The sequence below is a fragment of the Monodon monoceros genome, unplaced genomic scaffold, assembly GCF_005190385.1.
Source record: "Monodon monoceros isolate NGI ecotype Baffin Bay Population unplaced genomic scaffold, NGI_Narwhal_1 Super_Scaffold_21, whole genome shotgun sequence".
Classification (NCBI taxonomy): Eukaryota; Metazoa; Chordata; class Mammalia; order Artiodactyla; family Monodontidae; genus Monodon; species Monodon monoceros.
Window position 1 is genome coordinate 12,412,538 of NW_021703778.1, and position 25,377 is coordinate 12,437,914.

The 25,377-nt window shown below is 44.5% G+C and overlaps 1 protein-coding gene across 1 annotated transcript; it reads right to left on the reverse strand.

Moving 5' to 3' along the window:
* On the reverse strand, nt 1-22,577 carry MSRB2 (methionine sulfoxide reductase B2). Its single transcript, XM_029238937.1, has 5 exons — nt 22,435-22,577; nt 12,751-12,851; nt 7,431-7,507; nt 1,614-1,761; nt 1-731 (listed from the first exon to the last, which is right to left on the reverse strand). The coding sequence occupies exons 1-5, from the start codon at nt 22,550-22,552 to the stop codon at nt 627-629; spliced, it is 549 nt and encodes a 182-aa protein (XP_029094770.1). The 5' UTR covers nt 22,553-22,577; the 3' UTR covers nt 1-626.
* Between the last annotated feature and the right edge of the window lie 2,800 nt (nt 22,578-25,377).

Genomic DNA, 25,377 nt, shown 5'->3' on the forward strand with positions numbered 1-25,377 from the left:
ACTAAATTAAAGTTTAACTTTGTAGCCACTTGTATTCATCATCACTGAAATCTAGCAAACTCCCATCGAAACTTAAGTTGCACGTAGAGAAGCTGGAACTGGAAAGTTCAAGACAGTCTAAAGTTTTGAAAAAAATATCATGCATCCCGTGGATCCCCCAAAGCACAGCTCATCCACAACCCTCCTCCTCGTTGCTTCTTTCCATGCTGGGACTGTGAATTAGTCTAACCCCGTATTTTCTTTCCTCTTTTCACTTGATCTCTCACCTATATATGTCCATGAAGAACTTAACTGCAATGGAACGTTCAGGGTGGTTTTGTAAATTCTTTGGTTTGTCCATCAGCCTCCAAATGTCCCCAAAGAGTCATGCCCTCTGGTCCAAGCAAAGCCCACCGAAGTCGATTTAATGGAAATGGTTGCCCCTCTGTCATTTTGTGAAATTCCAATCAAAGCCAGAGCCAGGGTTGGCTGACTCCAGGTAGTAAGTTAGAGAAGGTGTGACTTGCTTGGTGATAGCAGCAAACTTAGCCTGGTTTAGTAGGTAATAAAACTAGCTATTCACATAAATTATGAAAATTGAGTTTGGAAATGAGGGAGTGGCGAGGGAAGGGGACTCTTGGAGGTAGTCAGTGTTTGCTTGGTTTGAACTTGAGTGCCACACTGTTGATGCAAAACCTCTGACCAGTAGGCCCAGGTCCATCAGGAAACACATGGCCAAGGTGAGCTTCGCACTGCAAGGAGAGAAGCCTCTGTCATTCCTCAACTGGGACAAGGCTCTTTATGTAAAACCAGACACATGAATCCCACATGGCCGCCCCACTCGAGTTTTTGACACTGGTGTGGGGAGAAAGTCTATTATACCAGAGCTTGATTAAGAAATGAAAGGATACAGAGCACAGTAGTGGTGAATATCTCTCTCCTTTATCAGTGAGAATGTGAGCAAGTGATTTAACTTCGGCCTTGATCTACTCATCTATAAAATGGGGATGATAATTATACCTACGTAATAGAGATGTTGTGATGATTCATTGATACGAAACATTTAAAGCACTAACAGTTCCTGGGTGAGTACTTGGTTATCTTGTAGCCAGTGTATTATTGTTTTTTATTGAAGACAAGACTAAGCTACATTTATCTGCTTACAAAACCAGAACATTTGAGCACCCAAGGATATCAAAGTGAATATGCTGTCTGGATTTAAGCCACTGTCTTCTACCAAGCTCACAGGAGGAATAACGCGCTAATGTCACCTGCAGCGCTGCTCCGCCGGTTGCTGACACGCTGCAGAGTGAGAAGGGGGCATAGGGACGCCAGCTATGCTTGGCCTTCCTGCTGATTGTCTCTGTGCAACAGAATGTAAAGGGCCAGCTCTCTCTTTCAGATCCTTGCTCTGCTCCCATCTCTGCAAGGCTTGAACCAGGAGAGGCTCCTTCTCGGGTCTGCAGTGCCCAGAGTGATGGGAGATAGGGACCAGCAGCACGGGAGAAACCCAGGGTGCTTCCGTGACAAAAGTGCTCCCGGCCATGACACTAGATATGCAAGGACAAGCGAGCTCTCTGTGGCATTTGGGGCGGCATTGGGGAAAGCAAATCAGAGAAAACAAAGACACCCACCTGCTTGCAGATGACCTCTGTGCGAGCTGGTCCCAACGAGGTGTCCACACGTCGCAGGATCCCTGTGTTACTCTCATCAGAGCCAGACGTCCCGTGAGCCTCATAAAACGAAGGCCATCCAGTGCCCGAGCAGTACTTTTTCTCAGAGCTGTGTTAGACATCATGACACTACAGCTGTGAAGGCTGCTATTACCATACAAAGAGCATTTTATGCCCCGAATCATTTTTCTACCAAGCACGATTCGATTCCCTTCTCCTCTGCCAGATCCCAAGGCCAGTGCCGTGAACCACTGGTTCCACAGGAATCTGCCCACTGCATCTCCACTATTAAAGACGCCATCTCATCAGGTCAAAGATTTCTTGTTCCTTTAATGTCGAAGGCATCCCTCTCAAGGACTAAAAACATGAGGAGCTTTGTGAACTGCTGCACGTTAGGAAACAGATCAAATCCCTGTGTTCTAAACGTAGGAAAGGGGGAAATCGAAATGAAATAATAGTGGTCGAAGGAGGGCATTGTGAGTTTAGCGTATCAGAGAAGCGTGAGAACTGATGAAACAGCCGTCTTCAGCCACCGGAACTTCGGGTTATTGAAATTCAAAGCCTGACTGCCTTCAGGGGTTCAAGAGCTGCCTCTGTCACTTCTTAGCTGTGTGAAATTGGACAGGCTGCTTATTCTCTCCAAGCCTCAGTTTTCTCATCTGTAACATGTGGATAATCATATCTACGTTATAGAGATGCTCTGAGGGTTTAAGGAGCTGTGCTGTGGGGCAAGCGGTGATAGATAAGCCTGGGCACCCAGAGTCATCACCGCAGTGCAGTGACCTTCCCGGCAAAGCGCCACAGGGACGAATGATGCTGGGGGCGGGTGATGGTGGTGGCAGAGGAGCCGGCAAGAGGAGGAGGGCAACAGGCAAATCTACTCATCAGAGACTCGCTCTAAGTGCTTTGAAAGACGACTCCCTTAAATCACACTAGGAAAACATTTTAAATGGCAGGGAAATGGCTCTCTCTATCTGAGGAGGAGAGACAAGAAATGAATTGTAAATTCTTCAAAAAAAACCCCCCAAACACCAAAAACTGAGTAAAGAGGGGGGAAAAGTGGCAAATAATCAAATCCCTAGACTAGGAGCACAGAAGGAAGCTCAGTTTAGAGCACGAACCCCAGCAGAAAGAGTCTAGTGCAAGACAGAGACTCAAATGTTCTGGTCTTGGGACCCCTCTGTACTACAAAATTACTGAGGATCTCTGAGAACTTTTGTTTACATGAGTTTTGTCTATCGATACTTAACAAATTGGAAATTATAAGTGAGAATTTAAAAATATATGCAGTATTTTTAAAAATAATAAATTCATTACATGCTAACGTAACCTATTTTTACAACAATAATTCTATTTTCGAAACTGAAACAAACATTTAGTGGGAAGAGTTGCACTGTTTTATAACTTTGTAAATCTCTTTAATGTGTAGCTTAAAAAAAATGACAATTGACTATATGTGCTCGTGCATTCAGTCTGCTGCAGTGCTGTTTCGACTGAAGTGTAGGAAGAGGATGTGGTCTCGTGGATACGCAGTTGCAAAAGGGAGCACCTCGAAGAGCCCTGAAAAGATCCCAGGAACTCAGGTATAGCTCTGAGGTTGACTTCCGAGAGACTCGGGTGTGAAGCCATGCTCTGTCTGTTATGTCTATGCAACCTTGGCAAGTTATTTAATCTTGTAAAGCCTCTGTGTCCTGATCTTCGGAATCGTAGTGGCATTGTTATTTCATGGGGTTACTGAGAGGATTAACTGAGATGCTTTCTACTTTACTGTTTTTAGCATAGTGTCAGACACGTGGTACTTAAGCCGGTAGCTATTATTTTTTAAATATCATTATTATTAGTAGTAACAGGTATCCATGAAATTTGAGCAGCTGTGGGTCCAATCAGAAGTGTCTGCACATTCAGATTGGGTTCTCTGCAACCCTTTTTGTTTTCCAAGGGTTCAAAAATATTCATCCGAGCTACTTTGGTCCAGGGAAAAACACTTTAAATATCTTTTAATCATAGCTTTTCCACACTGAACATTATATATAAACTAGTGATCATTAAAGGAATTTTGATAGAGAATTATGAATATAATAATTTTTTTAATGAATGAATCTAAGACTAATAAAAAGTCATTTAAAACATTTGATGGGAAACAATAAAAGTTTTATTGATGCAATTAACAGAATCGGGAGATTTTACCAGGTAATATAGAGAGGCCCATCATGTATCATTTAAGAGTGAAAACTTAAATATTAAGGTGAATTAGAAATTCCAACATACATATTTAAATGATTAGCAGATTGTAAGGCCCTCCCTTGAGAAGCTAAAACCATTCTGGACCATCTTTAGTCATGTACTCTTAGAGGTGCTTCTTTTGTTTAGTTTTGTTATATGTTTATTTGCTTTGTTTTTATCTTAGTTTCTGGAAATTCCACAGCCCCCCAAACAGCAGCAGAGGCACTTGGTGATAACTGACAACCCTCATGGTAGGAGAATTTCCATTCCTTTGAAGGAATGGGAGCTCACAAAAGGTTAACAAGGTTACTAAGCTCCTATTAACACCTAGGATGTCAGGATATTCTGTAAAAAGGGAACTAACATCAGGCTCTCAGTTTCCTTCTATTCTAAGATTTATGACCATGAAACATGTGATCTCACAGTAGATTTTAATAAACACTTTCAGAATCAGTGTTGGGGGGCAGGGGGAGGAGAAGGGAGGGGAATAGAGGAAGCAGGGGAGGGGCAAAGTCACAAAATTCCAAGGTTAAGGAAGCAACAGCCTGGAGTCCCCGGGGGAGTGATAAAATCCCTAGAGCGCTCTTGACTTGGAAACCCTGGACTAAATGTCTCTGAGTTGTCTCCCCCAGAATGTGCACCATACTGGTTTGGCCTGAAGGGAAGTGTGCAGGCAGCAAGGGGCCCAGCAGCCAAGAGACAGTGATCCCTCATCCACTTGATTCCTTAACTGTTTAGTTTTGGTTGACTTTTCACCTGGTTTTCACTCTGTACAAGCATTTGAAGGAATGTTTATTTCTTTTCTACTCCTGCTGTCTATTACTGAGGCTGGAGACTGGGGACAGAGAGAGAGGGAAAATGAGAGGTCAAACAAGAATCTCTACAGCTATCCACCCTCCTGAATGGGAAGCACTGTCAGGAATATAGTCTTCATTTATAGATTCTCATTAATTAGAAAAAATTCTCAAGAGTTCCTCATTATCAAAGACACATTCATGTATATGGCCCTAAGAAGGATCTGTCTCTAAGAATGTCTCATTGCTAACATGTATCCAGTGCTTGGCATGTGTGAGGCATTGCTCTAGTGCTTTCATATGTATTAACTCATAACTCAGTTAATCCTCCCAACAACTTTATGAATTCAGTACTACTAGCATGCTCATGTTACAGGTGGGGAAACTGAGGCACAGAGAGGTTAAGAAACTTGCCTGAGGTCACACAGCAGTGAAGCCAGGATGTACATCTACAGACTTAACCACTGTACTACACTGTCTCTCCTATAAATAAATGCATCATCTTTAAGAAGAGTATGTTCTGGGGCTTCCCTGGTGGCGCAGTGGTTGAGAGTCTGCCTGCCGATGCAGGGGACGCGGGTTCGTGCCCCGGCCCGGGAAGATCCCACATGCCGCGGAGCGGCTGGGCCCGTGAGCCATGGCCGCTGGGCCTGTGCGTCCGGAGCCTGTGCTCCGCAACGGGAGAGGCCACTACAGTGAGAGGCCTGCGTACCAGAGGAAAAAAAAAAAAAAAAAAGAAGAGTACGTTCTAGAACATAAAAGATTCTTATGAATATATTCTTATTTTTCTCAGTCTCAGCTGCAGCAGCAGCAGCAGTGGGAGGAAAAAAAATGGAACAAACTCAAAAGTCCTTAAGAAATGAAAATGGAAACTGCAACTAAAACTAAATGATTGAAAAGAAACAAACAGGTTGGTAGGTCCTTAAACTGGCCACTTGAAAGGGCTTTTGGGGAACTGGCTGGTATTCTCATTAGTCTTGGCTGCTTTGGGGATGGTCCTCAGCTTCCTTAATTCGGACGAGCACTGTGCTAATACAGTGGCTACTGGTCACATGTGGCCTTTCAAGTTTAAATTATTTAAAATTATTTAAAATGAAATAAAATTAAAAATTCAGTTTTTCAGCCGCATCAGCCACATTTCAAGTGCTCAACAGCCATGTGTGAATGGTGGTGGCCACTGAAGTGGATGGAACAGGTACAGAACATTTCCATCGTCACAGAAAGTTCTACTAGACAGAGTTTTTTGCTCTGGTCTCTCCGGTCCCTACCTGCCCCCAACATTCTGTGATTTACTGACAGAACCTGGCTGGGCATTGGGTAGGAAGAGAGTGTCATCTTTACAGGTACAGAAACTGGAACGCCAATGAAGTTAAAAACACAGACTCAGATGTAGGAAGGAACATGCTCTTGAAAGATGACCTCACATCTTTTGCCTTCACAGTCAAAAGATGGAAACAGAACATCTGGCTGTTTACGACATAGTCACAAGGCCGTTCTTTATACTTTTACAACACGGTTCTTTGGCTAAAAGCAGAGTGGCCATCTCAAGGTCCCACTTCTCCCTTTTAATAGAACCAAAGGTCAAAGAATAACTAATGGTTCAGAAATATGCATCCATTTTACTGTTCCTAGCTTCCCCCAGGCCATCTCAGCCTGACTGCCACCTTTCTTTTTTTCTAAAGATTTATTTTATTATTTATTATTATTATTTTTTTTGCCGTGCCACAAGGCTTGTGGGATCTTAGCTCCCCGACCAGGGATTGAACCCGGGCCCTTGGCAGTGAGAGCAAGGAGTCCTAACCACTGGACTGCCAGGGAATTCCCCTGACTGCCATCTCTGCTATCTCCTCACCAGCCACCGACAGAGTGAATGAATCCGGACAAAGGTCTGCCCTTCCGTGAGCGTGAAGGAAAATCAATCCTAATTGTTCCTCATCCTTGCAGGCGGGGTCTGGCTTTCCAAATTCAGCCCACATTAGCAGCCTAGGAAAGCCCAGGTCTGCTCAAAGCCCAAAGCACATAATGAAGCACTGCCTAATGGAAGATTCACAGACCTGGCTTGATTTATATTTTATTCTAAACCAATTTAGGGTTGATGCAAAAGAAAGGAAAACATCTTTGAAGTTCTGAAAAACAGGACTTCAAAGATGTTTTCCTTTCTTCTTCATCGAATCTACTTTTTTTAGACTGTTTCCTGCATGTCTAAACAAAAAAGGCTTTGTTGAGAGATTTCAGATCCTGATTGACTTAAAAGAGGCTTTGAAATCAAGGGACAATTAAATTTACTTTTAGCTACATAGAAGAGAGCATGGTATTCACTACCATCAAGCACTGTGGGGAATCTATCCTCATAAAGTTCTACATTTCCTAAATTAAATTATAAACCCATTTCTCCCTGGGAGAGATACAGTTTTAATCACATGGCCAAGCAAATACCATTATGGTTTAGATTTATTTAAATACTTTCCCAGGAAAAAAACTCTAATAGCTTTATCTTAAGGTGCCCACCAAGTTTGTTTTGTTTTTAGCTGTTTCTTGGGGATACAGAAAGAAAGAATATAGGCTAAGAAGTTAATGCTCTAAACACTAGAAATAATCAAGATAGGCAAGAATCTTAAATGAACAGCCCTCATTATAGCAACCAGGCCAAATGAGAAGGGCAATTAAAAACATCATGGGTATTTATCCAGGGCCCCAGAAGACAGAGCTGTATGAATTTAGAGGCTTACTCTCCTTCGGTACCTTTTGATCTTTATCTCACCTGAAAAGCGGGCTGTCACAGCACACACAGTGATACATTCCTGATTCCTTGTTACTCAGGTAGATCCCACTGAAAGGCTGAAAGTAAATGAGTTACATCACCTTCAGGTTTCTCAGCCAGCAGGACACAATACAGCAGATCCAGATCCAAGATTAAGTCTCCCAATAAAAGAATTTTTGTACTAATTTGACAAAGTGCAAATATCACTGGAGAGAAAATTACAGTGCGCCCAGTGAAGAAGCCTACAGGCTTGTTTACGACCGGCCTTTATTGTGCCAAATATTCAAATTATGACATTAATAATGCTTTGTATTTATATAGCACGTTTCACCCAAGAACATCAAAGCCTGTGAAAAAGCAAGAGAACCGCACCTCTGGATTGTGTAAGATCTCAGTCACCATTTCAAAAGAGTTAATACAACAGGAATCTAGTCCACTGTCTAAAACACTTTGAAATCTCCAATTAAAGACAGGATATAGATCATAAAAAGCAAAGCTCAGTGAGATTAGCTTGTGCCTTTAATATGCTTCACGTGGTGTTTAGGACACTGCATACTTAATAAATGCTAAATAATGAGCTAGATACTCGCAGGGCCTAAGTTACTACTTAGATGAAATTACCATGTTAATTGTGGCTTAAGGAGTTTGCAGGTTCCGAGAGGAACACAAGGAGACTTGAGGCAATGAATGAGCCAAGACTAATTTTTTTTAATGTTATTTTGTAAACTGATCTCATTGTTTGAAAAAAATAAAAAAGACTATTTTTGCCCAGTTCCTTTCGTCATCTCCTGTCAAAGGAATGTTAAAAAAAAGAAACTCTTGGGCTTCCCTGGTGGTGCAGTGGTTGAGAGTTCGCCTGCCGATGCAGGGGACACAGGTTCGTGCCCCGGTCCAGGAGGATCCCACATGCCGCGGAGCGGCCGGGCCCGTGAGCCATGGCCGCTGAGCCCGCGCATCCGGAGCCTGTGCTCCACAACGGGAGAGGCCACAACAGTGAGAGGCCCGCGTACTGCAAAAAAAAAAAAAAAAAAAAGAAACTCTTGAATGAGCCTAGTGTGAAAATCTACAAGCAGTGGCTAGTGGCAGACGCCGTCCCATTTTATGGAGAGAAGCTGAGGCACAGGGTGGGTCACTGAGTCCCAGAGCTGACTCAGGAAACAAGCAGCCCCCTTGGTCCTCTCGAGACGTCCCACCTCGACAAGTCCACAGGTCAAACATTCACATTCCTCGTGGTAGGATTAACAGCACATTTTCAGGGAGCTGCATAATGGACAATTTCAAATTAACCTACTGAGCCCACCATCTCAGCACACTTGGATGTTTTCCCTCTTTAAAAACCCTGAACTTGGCTGCAGACATCCGAACAGTGGTGAGCTGGTCTTTTTCTGGCCCGTCCCCTCGAAGGCCTGTACCCAACGCTGGCACGAATGGGCATCTGGAATGAAAAGGAAGTTTCGCATCCCGCCCACCTGGGCTGATGAGACACACATGCCATAGGGCTACCCAGACCTGAAGGTGATCTAGAGAAGCCTACTCATGCGATCTGGACAGCCTGATAATATTCAAAATTTAATTCTGTCATTGCAGGGACAGTTGGGCAGAGGAAGTGACAGGGAACTGGTAGCACAGTAAGTTAAAAAAAAAAAATCAAACATAAAAGAATCTTTAGCCGACGTATTTTATGAAATGACATCTCTCCTCCGCCTCCTCACCTGATTTCCTCTGTCTGCCCTCTCACCCTTCCTCCCCAGTTTTATACAAGTCCTATCACTCATTTAGGGCTTCTCGCTTGTTCATTCCAGTATTTACTTGAAAACCTAGTGTGTATCCAATGCTGGACTGGGTACTAAGGCTGCAGAGATGGAAAAACAAAATGAAACCAAACCAACCCACAGTTCCTGCACTTGGAATCTGCTACCAAGTTGGGAAGAGACACGTGAGCTGGCAGCTGTCACACCACATGACAGGAGCTCTGATGGAGAGGTTAGTAGGGAGTGAGGATAGCACTAGGCCCTTTACTACTAGGGGAGTTTTCACCAAGGCTTTCTGGACCAGGTAATGTCTGAGATGTCTGAGATCAGGGTTTTCTTTTTCTTTAATCTTCTATCATCATTATTTTTCATTGCATGGCTGATCGGTGTTTACTACAGGAAATGCCAAGACACTAAACTGAGTTCTGAAGGATGAGTAAAAGTTAATCAGATGAAGAAATGGAAGAGTATTTCAGACAGACAAGCAGCCTGGGCTGGGCCCACGTGACAGAACAGGGCAAGGTGGAGAAGGGAGAAGAGGTTGCTGCAAAGGTGGGGAGGGCCAGATCATAGTGGCTTTGTCAGACCACGCTAAAGAGTTTTTGTGCCATCCCACTGAAAATGGAAAGCCGTTGGAAACTTTTAAAGTGGGTGTGCACACGATCAGAACTGGTTTTTATCAACAGAAGGAGTACTTGACATGCACATGAAGAATGGATTGGAGTCGGGGCAGGAAGACACTGGAGGCAAAGGACAGTCAAACGGCCACCAGTTCAAGCCTAGATTTAACTGGCAGGAGCAGTGGAAATAAAAAGACTAGAATAGATTCAAGAATTATTTAGAAGAGAGAACTGAAATGCGTGACTATCAGAGTCAGAGACATAATGACTTTCAAGATATGCCTTCCCCTGGGTTTTCAAAGTCTGTCCTAAGGACTGAGTATTTGTGTACTGCCCCCACCAAATTCAAGTTTAAGCCCTGACCCGCAATGTGATGGTGTTAGGGGTTGGGGCCTTTGGGAGGTGATGAGGACATGAAGGTGGAGCCCTCAAGAATGGGATTAGTGCCCTTATAAGAAGAGACACGAGAGAGCTGACCTCTTTCTCCACCACGTGAGGACATGGCAAGAAGGTGGCCATCTGCAAACCAGGACGAGAGTCCTTATCAGGAACTGAATTGGCTGGCACCTTGATCTGGGATTTCTCAGCCTCCAGAACCCTGAGAAATGAATGTTTGTTGTTTAAGCAGCCCAGTCTGTGGCATCCTGCTACAGCAGCCCGTGCTAACACAGTCTGTCTGCACCAATGCGAGTTCTCTCTTCTTTTATCTTTTCCATACTATGAATACATACCTGTTGGAAACAGATGACGCACTCAAAAGGAATGATTTGCAGATAATTTCACACAGCACTATTTACAAAGGTGGGGACAGGGCCGATGGAGACCAACAGGGAAGGTGAAGCACCCCCGGGCCAGTGACTGAGAACACGCTACTGGCCTGTGGGACACAGAGCGGGCAGGACCCGTGAGGCTGCAGCTGGAGGGGAGGGCTGCCTGCAGAAGCTGCAACCTGCGTGGGAGGAACACAGTCCTAGGGGGACCCTGGATGCCTGTTTCTCCACTGTGCCCTCTGATCTTGCTGGCATCTCCCAGGGGCCAACCCAATCAGGAGTCAGAGGGCAAGGGAGCTGGTTAGTCTTCCCAGAACTCAGAGCAGAGTGAGGCATGTGGATAGCGGATCTGGAAGGCAAAGAATGACCTGCATAAAACCTACCTTCTATTGATATTTGACTTTTAGTTATTGCTTGACCAGGCTGTAAACCCCTTCGTCGTACCTAGCAGAGTGCTAGCAAATTACTGCTGTCCAATAAAAAGCATGCGCAACTGAATTTTAATTTTGAGTCACCAAATAGAAAGCTGAGGTGTTTTACTTCTCTTTCCTGACCCTCATGGAGCTAACTAAGGCTTATAGTTCTGCAACGTTCTAAAAAGTTAACTGTGGAAATGGATCAACTGAAAGGGATTTATAGCATTACTTAAAATAATAGATGATGCTCATTTTGTCAAACGGCCAAATGCACAGAGTATATTATACCATTTGTTTGAAAATCCCACATATTTATTCTCCTAAACATCTGGCAGCTCATCTCCAGGCTGCCGTCTCCAGCTCCACACCCTGCGTGGCTCTGTCCCTCAGAATAGGGCCGGCTTACAATGCTATGGGAATGCACACAACTGCACAGGGAATCACGTGTGGCTCCCCTGTGCTATCTGCACTATGGCTAATGTAGTCTCTTTCCCAGTGAAGCCTTTATTAAAATCCCACCCACAGGAAGTTTTCAAAAATACCAGTATTTCACCAGAATCTATTGGGATCTGCTGGCCTGTCTAACGGCTTTAGCATCGGTGGCGAAGTTGAGGGTGAGACCACGGCTACACGGTCATAGCACATGGACAGCTTACCTGAATTTTGCAGGGACTGCTAAATTCAAAGATATAAATATTATACAGCTTTTGAAACCGCTGCACTGTGGTCCCCTCCGTGGGGTCTGCTTCACCAATGAAAATATCTAATAACCTGGTTCAGTAACTATACTCCAGTGGTCATATTTGGGACTACGCAGCGCAGCAAACAGGGTACATACTATAATGAGGAGCCACTGAGGGCTGTTCTCTCAGGAAATGAAAGAAAGCTGAGATTACTGAAGGCAGCTTCAATAATGTGTCCTTCTCATGGCCTGCAGTCATGTGACAGTCACCACGGTTTAGTTTTTGAGCGCCTGTTATCTGCAGGCACCATGCTATGTGCTGGGGTATATACCAAGGATGGCAAGTGCTAAGAAGAGAAAGTACTGGTAAAAGCAAACCCATCGGGGCTGAGGAAAGGCTTCCCTGTGGGAGTGAGAGTGCGGCTGAGAGCTGAAAGGTAGGTTTGAATGGGTCGGGTTGTTGGTGGTGGGGGAGGACACAGGGTGTAAAGGCCCGAATGGAGGGGAAGCCCAGGGTCTGAGAGCTGAAAGAGGATAGTGTGGCCGGAGTGCAGCGACCAGGGGGAAATGTGGCCAGATCTGAGGACAGGGGGTGGAGGTAGGGGCTAGAGCCTTTAGGGCCTCATTAGCCACTTTTCAACTTTTCTTTTACTTTGAAAGCAGTGGGAAGCCGCTGAAGAATTTCAAGCAGGGGGTGATGTGGTCAGATCTGTTTCCAAAAGAGAATGGCAGCTGTGAGGAGGGCAGCTGTGAGGAGAGCAGCTGGAGGCAAATGCACGCAAGCCAGGGCTGGGGGGAGCCTGGACCAGCCTGCAGGTGAGATCAGCGGAGGGAAGCCGAGTATGGGAAGGTTCTTTAGGAGGCAGAATGGGTGGGCGAGGCGACGGAGGGCAGTGTGTCCAGAGGAAGGATTCTGGTTTGCACAGCTGGGTAGATACTCATGGCTGAAGAAGCAGAGCAATGAAAGGCACCAGATTCGCAGAGCAGGTGATGAGTCAGGTTTCGTAGCGAGATCGATTCCAACCCGTCCTGCCCTGCTCCCAACACACCTACTCAGAAACTGTCAGTCGGTGTAGCTTACCGGTTCCGTCCCTTTTTCTCTGGTGACATGGAACTGCTCTGGAGTCAGCTTCTTCTGCCACTCACTCTTGGAGAGAACTGGCTTCCGCTTTGTAAGGGACCCTGTGTCGTTAAATAGGGATTAAAAAAAATTAAGACAGCAAGGCCCAGAATGCTGAGGTTGACTTCCTTGGATTTGTCTAAGAAAATTTAGTTATCTACCCAAAGAATTACAGTCATGCCTTTACTACAAATATTTATATTTTTAATTGTTTTTCGTATTTCATTGCATTGTTCGGGATCTCAAAATAACGACTGTATAAGAATTTATTTACTTTAATAGCAATGGTTGACAAATTGCAAATTATAAGATGGGTGCTACTGACTTTCAAATGATGTCTGTGATCAAGTTAAGGACTTTTATATTTTCTATATTATTAAAATATATTTTGCTTGGAAAAAAACCAGTAAGGCACAATGACCTTTTCTTCCCTAGCCCCTCTCCTAAAGTGCACCATCTCCCAGCAAAACACGCCATCCCTTCCCCTCCCCCTTCCACCCCTTCCTTCTTCACAGAGACCAGAAAGCTCAGGTACAAAATACTGTAACTGACTCATTAGTTTAATAAGAAATGAGTAATAAGTAGAGAGCCAGTTTTCCAGTCCTGCTGGGGCACAGAAGATAAGAGGCAGCTGAAATACGAAATAAGGTAGAATAAATTCTCCTTGGGTTACTAAGGGTAGAAATTCATCTTTCTTCTATTACTACGTTCAAAGGAGTGTTTCCTGTCAGGATACAGCTGGGAGTAGCTGAGTGATTGGAGAGAAAAGATCGTGGAGCCAGTGGGTTATTAAACCCCTCCTCCTTGCTGGTTTATAAAGATATCTCTGATTTTGTTTGTCAAGGGAGGTCTCATTAAAAATTCTTTTGTGTGGAAAAAATAAGAGACTCCTATAGCACATACTCCTGAACGGGAAACTGAGACCTACCATAATCTATTATCATGCTTCATGGTTTTTTTCCACTTTTGTCTTCCTTTCTTCTGCTCCCTTCAGCTTCTTTTTTTTTTTTTTTTTTTTTGCGGTACGCGGGCCTCTCACTGTTGTGGCCTCTCCCGTTGTGGAGCACAGGCTCCGGACACGCAGGCTCAGCGGCCATGGCTCACGGGCCCAGCCGCTCGGCGGCATGTGGGATCTTCCCGGACCAGGGCACGAACCCGTGTCCCCTGCATCGGCAGGAGGACTCTCAACCACTGCACCACTGGGGAAGCCCCAGCTTCTTTTTTACAACTTTTTTTTCCAGTGAGTGTAAACATAATAACTTTAGCCAAAGAGAAGTAGGAAGCCTAATGTATATTATAATAAATAAACGTTTTAATCATCCAGCGTTAAGAATATGAGAGGACCTTACCATCTGCTTACACCTCAACTTACAAAGGAGAAGATAAGGCCCAAAGGGTTAGTGACTTGACCACAGCACTGACGATGAAATGTTAACTACCTGTGATGTCACCACCCACATAACAAACATGTCAGAAAATCGTAGCTGAATTTCATTTTTGGTTACAAAAAAGAGAGTCATAAATAATCCTTCAGCAAGAGAAGACTTGTATCTTCATCACGAGTTCACAACACTGCACAACATGGTATTTTCAGTGGTATATATTATTGACTGCTATGGTTGTCTACATTTTATTTAAGGGTTTTTATCTGTTAAATATATTAGAAGGTGTCCTTTCTTGAATACTTTTTATAAGGCCACGGGGATTTCTTTTTTCCAGTGGAAATATACCTCTGAAATACTCCTATGGAAATATTGCTCAGTTACACACAAATTTTTCAGGAACTCAGCTCCTGGGGAGCAAAGCAAAATGTATTCATGTGATCATTATTACTGCTTAGTGACTTTCAGAGTTATTATGCAGAATGCCAAGTAATAAAGGGAGAAGGAATGATGAAATTTTTAAAATCACCATTTTTGCAATCACTAAAATAATAGACGGATTCAAGCAAGAATCATCAGGGAATTCTAAAACCCTTGGGTGAAAAGACTGTTGAAGAATGGAATAGTTACACATTTTCAAAATATGATCCCTCAAATTATCAATTTTACAAGTAAGAAAATGTACCTTTACAATGGAAAAGTCTAGAAATCACCACCTCAACCAAGTAAGCAAGGTTAGCATCACTGACGGTGGGGCCAGCTGACATCATGTGCCTGTGGGTGGGACGCGCTGCACTGAGTCTGCTCTCAGAGAGCTCACCAGGACTTCTTAGGGACACCCAGGAACACTTCATCCTCATCCCATCTACTTCTCCATAGAAGTGACACTAGACATTCTCTCTTCCTGGTATAGTCTACTCCCTCAGCTTGCATGACACCAAATCCTCCCATCTCTCCAGTTCCTCCCTCTCAGCAACCTTTCTCAGTTCCCCTTCCTCTAGCCATCCTTGAATACTGGTGTTCTTTAGAGGAGTCTGTCTGTCTTAGGCTTTCTTCTATCATTCCTCCACACCCCCTCCCCCACCCTGGGAGATTTTATCCTTAAAGTACCATCTACATGATGAGACGCCCAACCTGTTTTTTCCCTCCATCCTAGATCTCTCTGCTGAGTACTGGATCCATACACAATCCACACCTGGATATCTCCACTAAGCCCGTCCCAAACAAGAGAATTTCATGTATCTCCTCCACCCCAACCCAAATCTGGTCCTCCTGTCATGTGCTCCAGCTCATCAACTCCATGTTTCAAACCAGAAAGCCAGGCCACCATCCATGACTCTTCCCTTGCCCTTGCGCCAAGCCCGTTGGTTCTACTTCCTAAATAACTCTAGGATCTGCTCATTCTCACCCCTCTGCAACTACCTTGGATCAGGCCACCATTACCTCCAGCACAGAATATTACAGATTTTTTTCTAATTTGTATGCCCTCCCCTATTCCAACCACTTCTTTTTCCTCACTGCCCAAAACTGTTCAATGTGACATAATACCCTCAAGATAAATTCCAAACTCCTTGATGTGACTTCCAAGGCTCTTCATGGTTGGCCCTGCTTACCACTTCCAACTTCTCCCTTCTACTATGCTCCAGGCCCTCTCAACTGTGGTCCTCTGAGTTCCCCCAGAAGACATCATAGTTTGTTTAGCTTTTTACTTGTTGTTAAGATGGAGTGAAGACTTCTAAGATCCTTACGTGCCAGGACAGAAACCGAAGTCTCCAATCTCTGGTCTCAGTTTACATGTTATCTTCTCCAAGAAATATTCCCTGACCCCCTAAGTCTGGGTTGCAAGCTCCTCCTCTGGGTTCTCACGGCCCTCAGTGCTTCCATGATAGACACGACAATTGCAGGTTAATTTGTCTGGATGTCTCATTCAACTAGAAGCTGAAAGTCTGAAAAAACTGTGTCTTTGTTCAGTGTACCCCTATTTATCAGTGCCTTGGCATTTGATATTCATTTCTTCATTCATTTGGTCATATTTATAGAGCACCTACTATATGCCAGACACTATTCTAGATGCTGGGGATACAGACGTAAAGAAAACAGACAAGAGTCACCGCCCTTATGGAGTTGAGGTAAAGTAACTAAGAATGTAAAACTTTAGATGATTTTTTCAAAAATCACAAAGGATATTAGTGTGAGGATGTTTGTGTACGTATTTATGTGTGCATATGCACACACACAATTTAAAATAATGAGGGAAGGCCTTATTAAGAAGGCGACATTTCAGCAAAGAGTTGAAGGAAATGAACAAACACACAACATGAATACCTAGAAGAAGCGCACTGCAGGCAAGAGAAGCACCAGGCTGGGTGTGGCTGGCGCATCTGATGAACAGCAAGGAGGCCAGAGCAACGGAGGTGGAGTCAGCAGGGAAGGTTAGTAGAAGTGGCAGCAGACAGATGATGGGGGCCAGATCATTTAGGGCCCTGAAGGCTGTTGTAAGGACACTGGCTTATGTTCTGAGTGAGTCTGGAAGTCATTGGAAGGTTAGCTGAGGCATGACATGATCTATCATATTTTAAAAGGATCAGTGGTAGATATACTAAAAAAATATTTGAAGCAGGGTGAAGTCTGAAGCAGGGGAACCATTACAGAGGCTGAGAGGTGGAAACCTGGATCAGGGTGGCAGCAGGAGAGTGGCTAAGTAGCGAGACGCTGGACACAGTCTGATGGTAGAGCCGGGGGATCTGCTGATGGGTCAGATGTGGAGGTAAGAGAAAGCAAAGGGCCAAGGGTCATACTCCACAGCTTCTGGGCTCTGAAAGATGGGGGAAGACTACAGGAGGAGTAGGTTTGGGAACTTGGTTTTGAATTTGTTAACTTTAAAAATGCCAATCAGATATTCAAGTGTAGATGTCAACTAGGCAGTTGGATATATGGATTTAGAGTTCCAAGAGAGGTCTAGGATGAAAATATAACTTTTTGACTCCTCAGCCTTTAGATGTTATTTATCTTGGACTGGAAGATCCCCAAGTCAGTGAGTGTAGACAGAACAGAGAGAGAGGCCTGAGGACTGGACTCTGAGGCTCTCCGCAATATACACGTTGAAGAAATGGGGACAAGCAGAGAGGTGGGAAGGAAACCACAAGAATGCAGTGTGCTAGTGAAATGGAGCAGGACCCTATGGTGCTTGCCCCCCATGTCCTCAGGCTGCCTTTTGTCTGTGGAAAAACTTTAGCCAAAGAATAAGTTTAATCAGAGAAGTGAGAAAATGCAGAAACAAAGGAAAACAGTCCAACAAGACCAAATAATAATAGGTTGGTCATTAAGCAAAGTCAAGGACTTTTAGTTCCTCCTCAAGGGCTATAGGTAATATTCTGAGCCATACCCTGTGAGTTGTCTTACAGATACTGAAACCCCGCAAGGTGGAAGAAGTTACATGATGACCAGGCTATAGCCACGACATAAGCAGTCACAATTCTGAGAGCTGGCCTTAAAGAAATGGAACAAATTGACCCTGGAACTGAAGATTAACTGCACTTAAAACAATCAAGATGACGCTGATCAGACCACCGATGACCAACGTCAAGATGACTGTCAGAGCTGACTGCGCTGTTTCTGCGTGTAGCCCGCTCCCAGCATCTATAAAAGCTCTTGCCCACTGATTGTCAGTGGGGGGAGTCGGCCTTTGGACAGGCCTCTGCCCCCTGCCCCGCCAGGCTGCCGGCCTCTGAAATAAAGCAAACTTTCCTTCCCACCAACCTGGCCTCTTTATTGGCTTTAGAGCGGCGAGCCCGACCCCATTTTCGGTTACAGTTTCTGGCTCCCAACCTGGGGCTGCTGCACTCTCGCGATATCTGCTCCCGCGGTTTTCCCGAGCTGAGCCGCCATGATGACACGCCGTGATGGCTGTGAGGAGCCGCTGCTCGAGGCTCGTTGGCCCCGGGAAGGGGGTTTGGGGGGACGCTCCTAGCAGCTGCCGAAACCGTGTGTTTGGGGGATCCTCCCTGTTTCTCCCCTGCTCGGCACTGGCTGTCAGCGCACGATTTTCCTTGGTGGAACGGAAACATGCTGGACAAACTGACGAGCTCGATGACCGAGTAAGTCCACGGGTGTGCAGCCGGCCAAACTTCTCTTTTGAGCACGAAGTGCTATCTGCGTATTTTGCCAATTGGTTCTGACGTGTCTGACATTGAGGGCTGTTTGTGAGCACTGAGTGTGTCATTTGGGCATTTTGCCAGTTGGTTCTGCCGTGTGTCTACTGTCGAGGACCCTTTGTGTTGGGGAAGTGTTTGGGACTCCACATGGGTCACTGTCTTGGAGGATTGTGACAGTTGTGTCTTCTGGTATGTGAGTGTGTATTTCATTTGTGTGATTGGTATCTTTGCTGTGTTTTGTAAAATGGTAAGGTCAGGTTCAATTCATTAGAAAAATTTTAGCTATGAGATTACGACTAAAGAAAAAGGAAGATAATTTTTTAAACAATATATGACAACAGTATTCTTTATACTTTGGAAAAGAATGGATAAGATGAAACTCTTTTGAAATTCCAAAACCGATTCTTTTTGCATATGCAGTTAGAGAAAGCTGGCTTGATAAAATACTGTTTTCAGAATTCTGACCCTGAGAGAACCAAAATATGCATAGGAGAAAGCTTGATGTTAACTCTTATCATGTCCTTGAAATACAAACACAGCCCACTTTGCCTGAGACTTCAGCCTTGGGTTAAATAGTAAAACTTCAAAAGATGTTTGGGTTTATTAAACACACATCTTGTACCACATTAAAGAGAAATTATGCTATGAGAAAAATGTAAGTTTTTAGAGGTTATGGAGTATGTTCTTATGTTCTTAAGTTTGCCAATCAGTAAATGCTGGTATAACAGTTCAATTACTTGTTTCTTGGTTTTGTTAAGGCTTTTAAGGGTTAAAAATTGTAATATGTAATTAAAGCTACTAAAAATGATAAGGGAAGCATTTCAGTGTGGAAAGCAAGTAGGATATGTGTTGTCGGCGAGAGAAAGTATAAAGAATGGAGATATATTTGTTGAGGAAAAATGAGGATAATAATTTGTCCTACAGTTGGTTGTTTTTGGATGGGCAAAGAAAAGGGACAAATCATATGGATACAAAAAGTGATAAAAGGTTTGCGAAAAAAGGGAATTTTGAGAAAAGAATTTTGTACATTGAAGGAGTGATTAAGATTAGATTGTGGGGGCTTCCCTGGTGGCGCAGTGGTTGAGAGTCCGCCTGCCGATGCAGGGGACATGGGTTCGTGCCCCGGTCCGGGAAGATCCCACATGCTGCGGAGCCGCTAGGTCCGTGAGCCATGGCTGCTGAGCCTGCGCGTCCGGAGCCTGTGCTCCGCAACGGGAGAGGCCACAACAGTGAGAGGCCCGCGTACCACAAAAAAAAAAAAAAAAAAAAAAAAAATTAGATTGCAGGCTTCCCTGGTAGCGCAGTGGTTAAGAATCCGTCTGCCAATGCAGGGGACACGGTTTAATAAGCCCTGGTCCGGGAAGATCCCACATGCCGCGGAGCAACTAAGCCTGTGCACCACAACTACTGAGCGTGCGCTCTGGAGCCTGTGTGCCACAACTACTGAAGCCTGCGCACCTAGAGCCCCTGCTCTGCAACAAAAGAAGCCACTGCAATGAGAAGGTCGCGCATCGCAGCAAAGAGTAGCCCCCGCTCGCTGAAACTAGAGAAAGCCCACACGCAGCAACAAAGACCCAATGCAGCCAAAAAAAAAAAAAAGATTAGATTGGATTTAATTAGGTAAATGAACTTTGTTATTAATAGTAAGCTGGTACAAAACTGGAATTAGGTTTTCTTTCTCCCTGTTAAGAGAACAAAATTTTTCAGGAATATTGAGGTGCTTTTGATAACAGTAAGTTTCTTTCTCAAGCTAACTTCGAGTATTCCAAAGGGCCCCTAGACATCTCAGAAGAAATATTAAAGTAACTAGGATTATTTAGTATGTTAAATTATATGGAAAACATACGATAACTTTCAGATCATACTGCTGAACTGGGTAAGAAATTTGAAGAATTCTAGTGGAAAGTTACTGTTTTGCTTTCAACCACATTTTTGACCCCAGTGCTTGGGATGGAAAAAATTGCCTAGTTATCACAGAGTATAATGACTTATGAGGTGTGTCACTGCTGGCTTTAAGTTTACTGCTAAAAGCACATGTACAATGCTTGTGTGATAATTGGCTATAAGTGATAAAATGTATAGCCTATAAAATGTTTCCCCGTCAGCAAACCTCTGTACTTGTTTATGTCTCACTAGTCCTCCCCACAACATGGATAACTAGGCCAATATATAAACAAGGCCCCAAGTCCACAACACAGGGTTGAATGCAGCTGCACTTTTAACCTTTCCATTTTTTATGTAATTATAACTAATGCTTACTGTATGCCTACTAAGCACCAATATTGTGATAAAACATTTTTAGGTTTGTTTTTCATTTATTCTGTAAAACAACCCTACCATTATCACTATCCTTACAGAAGAAAAAAACAGGCTTCAGCGTACCAAGTTCAAGACGTGCCCAAAGACACAGGGTCAGTGATTGACACTGTCGACTCTGAAAACCCCTTAACCACAGAACTATTACCTGCCCATCATTCTCAGTGGTTGCCTACTAGCTGTTGAATTGAACTTTCATGGTTTACTTAAGCATTCCTTAACTGATGGATGTTTGGGTTACAGCCAGTTTCTAGTTCTTAAGAGTAGTTCTGTTAAAGACATCTGTGCACATATAACTTTGTTCTTCTTTAGAATTATTTCCTTAGAAGGAATTCCCAGGAGAGGGTGTCTGATAAGTTAGCAGTTCCTGTATTGGTGTCTGGCCAAATTTTTTTTTTTTTTTTTTTTGCGGTACGCGGGCCTCTCACTGTTGTGGCCTCTCCCGTTGCGGAGCACAGGCTCCGGACGCGCAGGCTCAGCGGCCGTGGCTCACGGGCCCAGCTGCTCCGCGGCATGTGGGATCTTCCCGGACCGGGGCACGAACCCGTGTCCCCTGCATCGGCAGGCGGACTCTCAACCACTGTGCCACCAGGGAAGCCCTGGCCAAATTTTAACGTTGCTGAAGAACCTCAGATTCCAGGGCAATTCATTAGGCTGTTTTTGACAGCACCAAGTACAAGCATGGGACAAATTTCTGCTGAAACCGCCACCCTATAAACGGGAATGAGAAGAGCTCCAGCCCACAGCTGTGATGTTTCCATCACCTGTGGTTCTCAGGAAACCAATGCTTGGCACACAGTAGGCACAGAACAAATTAATCAGATTGGCTGACTAGAGACACCAAGAGGTTCTGAAGGCCATGGCCCCAAGTCATGTTGGATCAGCTCCCACTGCACACTGCCAGGGCTTTTATTTATTTAACACATCATTTTGAAAACTTCAGGGGATAAAAAGAATTCCAAGTGACTGGGTACATTTTCAGCACAGATAGGTAGCTTTAAAAGTCTTCAGTGGACACATAACAAATGGATTCAGAGACTGGATGGCTAGGCATCTGCCCATAAAGCCAATGTACACGAGGCACTAGATTCCCCTGAAATAGGCCTGAAATACAGTGCCAGCTAACGCATGTCTCCACAAGTGATTCCGTACTAAAGGATGAAATGTAAACGTGCCCCAGTCCCACAGAGCAGCCAAAGGCATTTTGTAGAAAATAGACACACTTTTCCCTAGTCTGTATCGCAGCCATTGACTAACGATGGTTATCAGGTTAAAGGAGGTATGGTATTAGTCCACACGTTTCCCTGGGTCCTGGAAACACAGAAATAGAGCAGGTCAGGGAGCAGATCCACAGGCATGCAAAGTCTGAACCGCCTGCTTCTCAGACGCGAAAAGCAGCATACATAACTGGAGAAGGTGGACAGTGTAACAGAGCAGGGGCCACTGCAGCAGAGAGCGCGCGGGGTGGGCTGCTGACCCAACACCTTGAGGCCCGGCTCTAGAGCGTAACATTTTATGCAAAAAAAAAAAGAAGTGTGTGCACGTTTGGAGAGAGGATCTGTACCTTTACACAAATCCTCATAGGGTTCAGTGACCCCCCCCCCCCGCCCCTAATAATATACAACCAGCTGTCGCAGAAGGCAGGAGGTGGGCGGGCAGGGGCGTCCCGAAGGAGCTTTCCGAGAAAGTAAGCGCCAGGTCCAGAACCAGCTGTCGGGCTCCCAAGTCCTGGCAAGTGAAGGGAAACCGAAAGCTGGGAAGTGGCGGCGGGGCCTGCGAGGCCCGCCTCCTACCTGCGTCCTCAGGTCCGGTACTCGCGCCGAGGCCGCCCCGGTCCGCTCGGCCCCGGACCGCCCACCCGGGCACTTCTCGGAAGGGAAGGCTCCTAAGCGCGCAGAGGAAGCGCGCCATGACGCTGTACACGACCCTTTGGGGCCCAGGCCGCAGGACCCGCCCACGTCCGCAGGACCCGCCCACGTCCACAGGACCCGCCCACGCCCGCAGGACCCGCCCACGTCTTCGATGCTCCGCTCCGCCCCGCCTCCTCCCACCTCCCATCCTGTCCGGTCTCCAAGCACCGCACCGCGCTCTGCTCCTTACCCCACTCTTGCCCTTCCCGCTTTCCTTCTCCTAACCGCTTCTTGCTCCTGCCCCTACCGTCTCCGCTGGGCCTTCTTTGGCCCCCTCGGCCCATGTACCGCTTACCTCCCTGCGCTGCTCCCCCAAACCTGCCTCTCTCCTTGCAGGCTCTTCCCCTGGTCCCACCCCCCAGCACCCATTCCCACTCTACTCCCCCCACCCTCTTCCCCCCCCCCACTGATCTGTTTTAGTTTGTTTGCATTTTCTAGAATTGTTTCTAAATGGAACTATAGATTAGTTTGCTTTTTCTTGAGTTGCACATAAGTGGAACCATTTTTTATTTTGTCTGGCTTCTTTCACTCAGAATAACTATTTTGACAGCCCTTCCTGTTCTTGCATGTAACAACTGTTCATTCCTTGTTGGTGCTGAGTACTATTCCATTTATAGATATACAACAATGTGTTTACCTAGTCACCTGTTGATAGACATTATCATTCCCAATTTTTCCTTATTAGAAGTAAACCTGCTGGCAACATTTCAGTGCAAATCTGTGTGTCACCGACCAGAGTTCTTGGACTCCTCAGTCAATAGAAATTGATAAGAGGCCAGGCAAGAAATTCAGGCAAGGCTTTATTGGCACTCATACTGCAACTTGAGGGAGCGAAAACAAGTAACAGGTTCCCTTGCTCGCTTCCCGGGGCAGGGCAAGCTTTTTCCTTACATGGGGTGAGGGTAGGTGGCGGGTCCAGGGGCTGTGCTGGAGGGGTGGCTTGGGTGGTCTGGCCACCCCTTTGGTGGTGCTGTGCGCAGGATGCCTGTGCAGGACCCTGGTTTTGCTTCCAGCTCCTCAGAAGTGGCAGTTGTATTTTTGGTCTTTTTGTATGTGTTGTTCATAATTTGCCCCAACTCACAGTTAATTTTACTCCCTTATAGTTTTTTTGTATTTTGTTTCTGGAGGAGAAAGTTTGTCCAGGTGCAAGCACTACAGCAAAGGGTCCCAGGTCCCAGCCTGCCTCATTTATATGGACATGTGATTTCTTTCTCTTGGGTAAATAACTGGAAATGGAATGGCTAGGTCATAAGGTAAGTGTAACTTTTTAAAACTACCAAAATGTTTTCCAAAGTGGTTGTTTCCCCTTCCATTCTCGGGAGGACCACCAGCTTTACAGAATCCACCAATGCTCCTCTCTTCCAGAAACACCCTCACAGATACCTCCAAATAACGTTTAACCAGTTATCTGAGTATCTGGTGGCCCAGTCAAGTTGACCTGTAAAATTAACCATCACAGTCCCAAATTGGATAAATAAATAGGAAAACAACAGGGGGAACACTGTAATAACCTACAAACATTTACTATTATGAATTTAAGGAAAATTAATATTATCTATTTGGACAATACTCAAGTCTGACTGGACAGATGGTTAAAGGATATGAGGAGATGGTTTGCACAAGGGAAACTACAAATAGTGTACAATCACTTGGGAAAATATTTAGCTTCCCTAATAATTAAAGAATTGGAAATTAAAAGAGTCCAGTATACTACCTCCTACATGTTAAATTAATGATAGGTTTTTTTTTTTAAAACCAAAGTTAACAGTGCTTTGGAGACTCAAGTATACTCATGCATTGCTTGTAGAAATAATGGAATAATTTTTCTGGAAAGAAATCTGACAACATGTACCAAGCATCACAGAATTCATTATATCCTTCCATGTGGCAAATCTGCTCCTGGGAGCAAATCCCAGGGAAAGAATTCAATAAAGAGAAACACTCAATTTTTGCAAAGATGTTTATACTTTTCATAATAATAGAAGGATCCAAAATCATTAGCAGCTAGGAAATGGCTAAGTAACTCTTGACAAAGTAATACAATGAAACATCATATAGCCATTAAAACTTCAAATATAAAGATTATCTGGATTTATGTAATGATCTATATGAAATAATGCCAATGGGAAAAAGTAGAACACAAAATAGTTAATACTTAAGAAAAATAACGTAAAAATATGCGCTATGAAACTGACCTGAAGCATAAAATTTTGGAAGAAAACTTTTTTGATGAAAGATGTTTTTTTGTATTTTTCTCTCCAAATGATTTTTAATTTCATCAATGCTTCGTATTCCTTTTAGATAAATTAGAAAATAGAAGTATACACAATTCTTTTTTTTTTTTTTTTTCTGTACGCGGGCCTCTCACTGTTGTGGCCTCTCCCGTTGCGGAGCACAGGCTCGGGACGCGCAGGCTCAGCGGCCATGGCTCACAGGCCCAGCCGCTCCACGGCATGTGGGATCCTCCCTGACCGGGGCACGAACCCGTATCCCCTGCATCGGCAGGTGGACTCTCAACCACTGCGCCACCAGGGAAGCCCCACAACACAATTCTTGAACACTATCTCAGAAATCATTACTGAGAATATTTTGATGTGTATTCTTTCAATCTTTTTCACACATACTGTAGTTGATATGTTTTAATTACTTCCCCTTTCCCTGAACTATATACTCTTTCTTTTTTTTTGAAGAATACACTCCTGCCTCAATCCCGCATTCTCATTTATATAATTTGGATAGGATGGCTCTAGAGCAAGATTTCTCAAACTCAGTCCTTTAGACATTTGGAGTCAGATAATTCTTTATATGTATTGAGGGTGGGGGGAT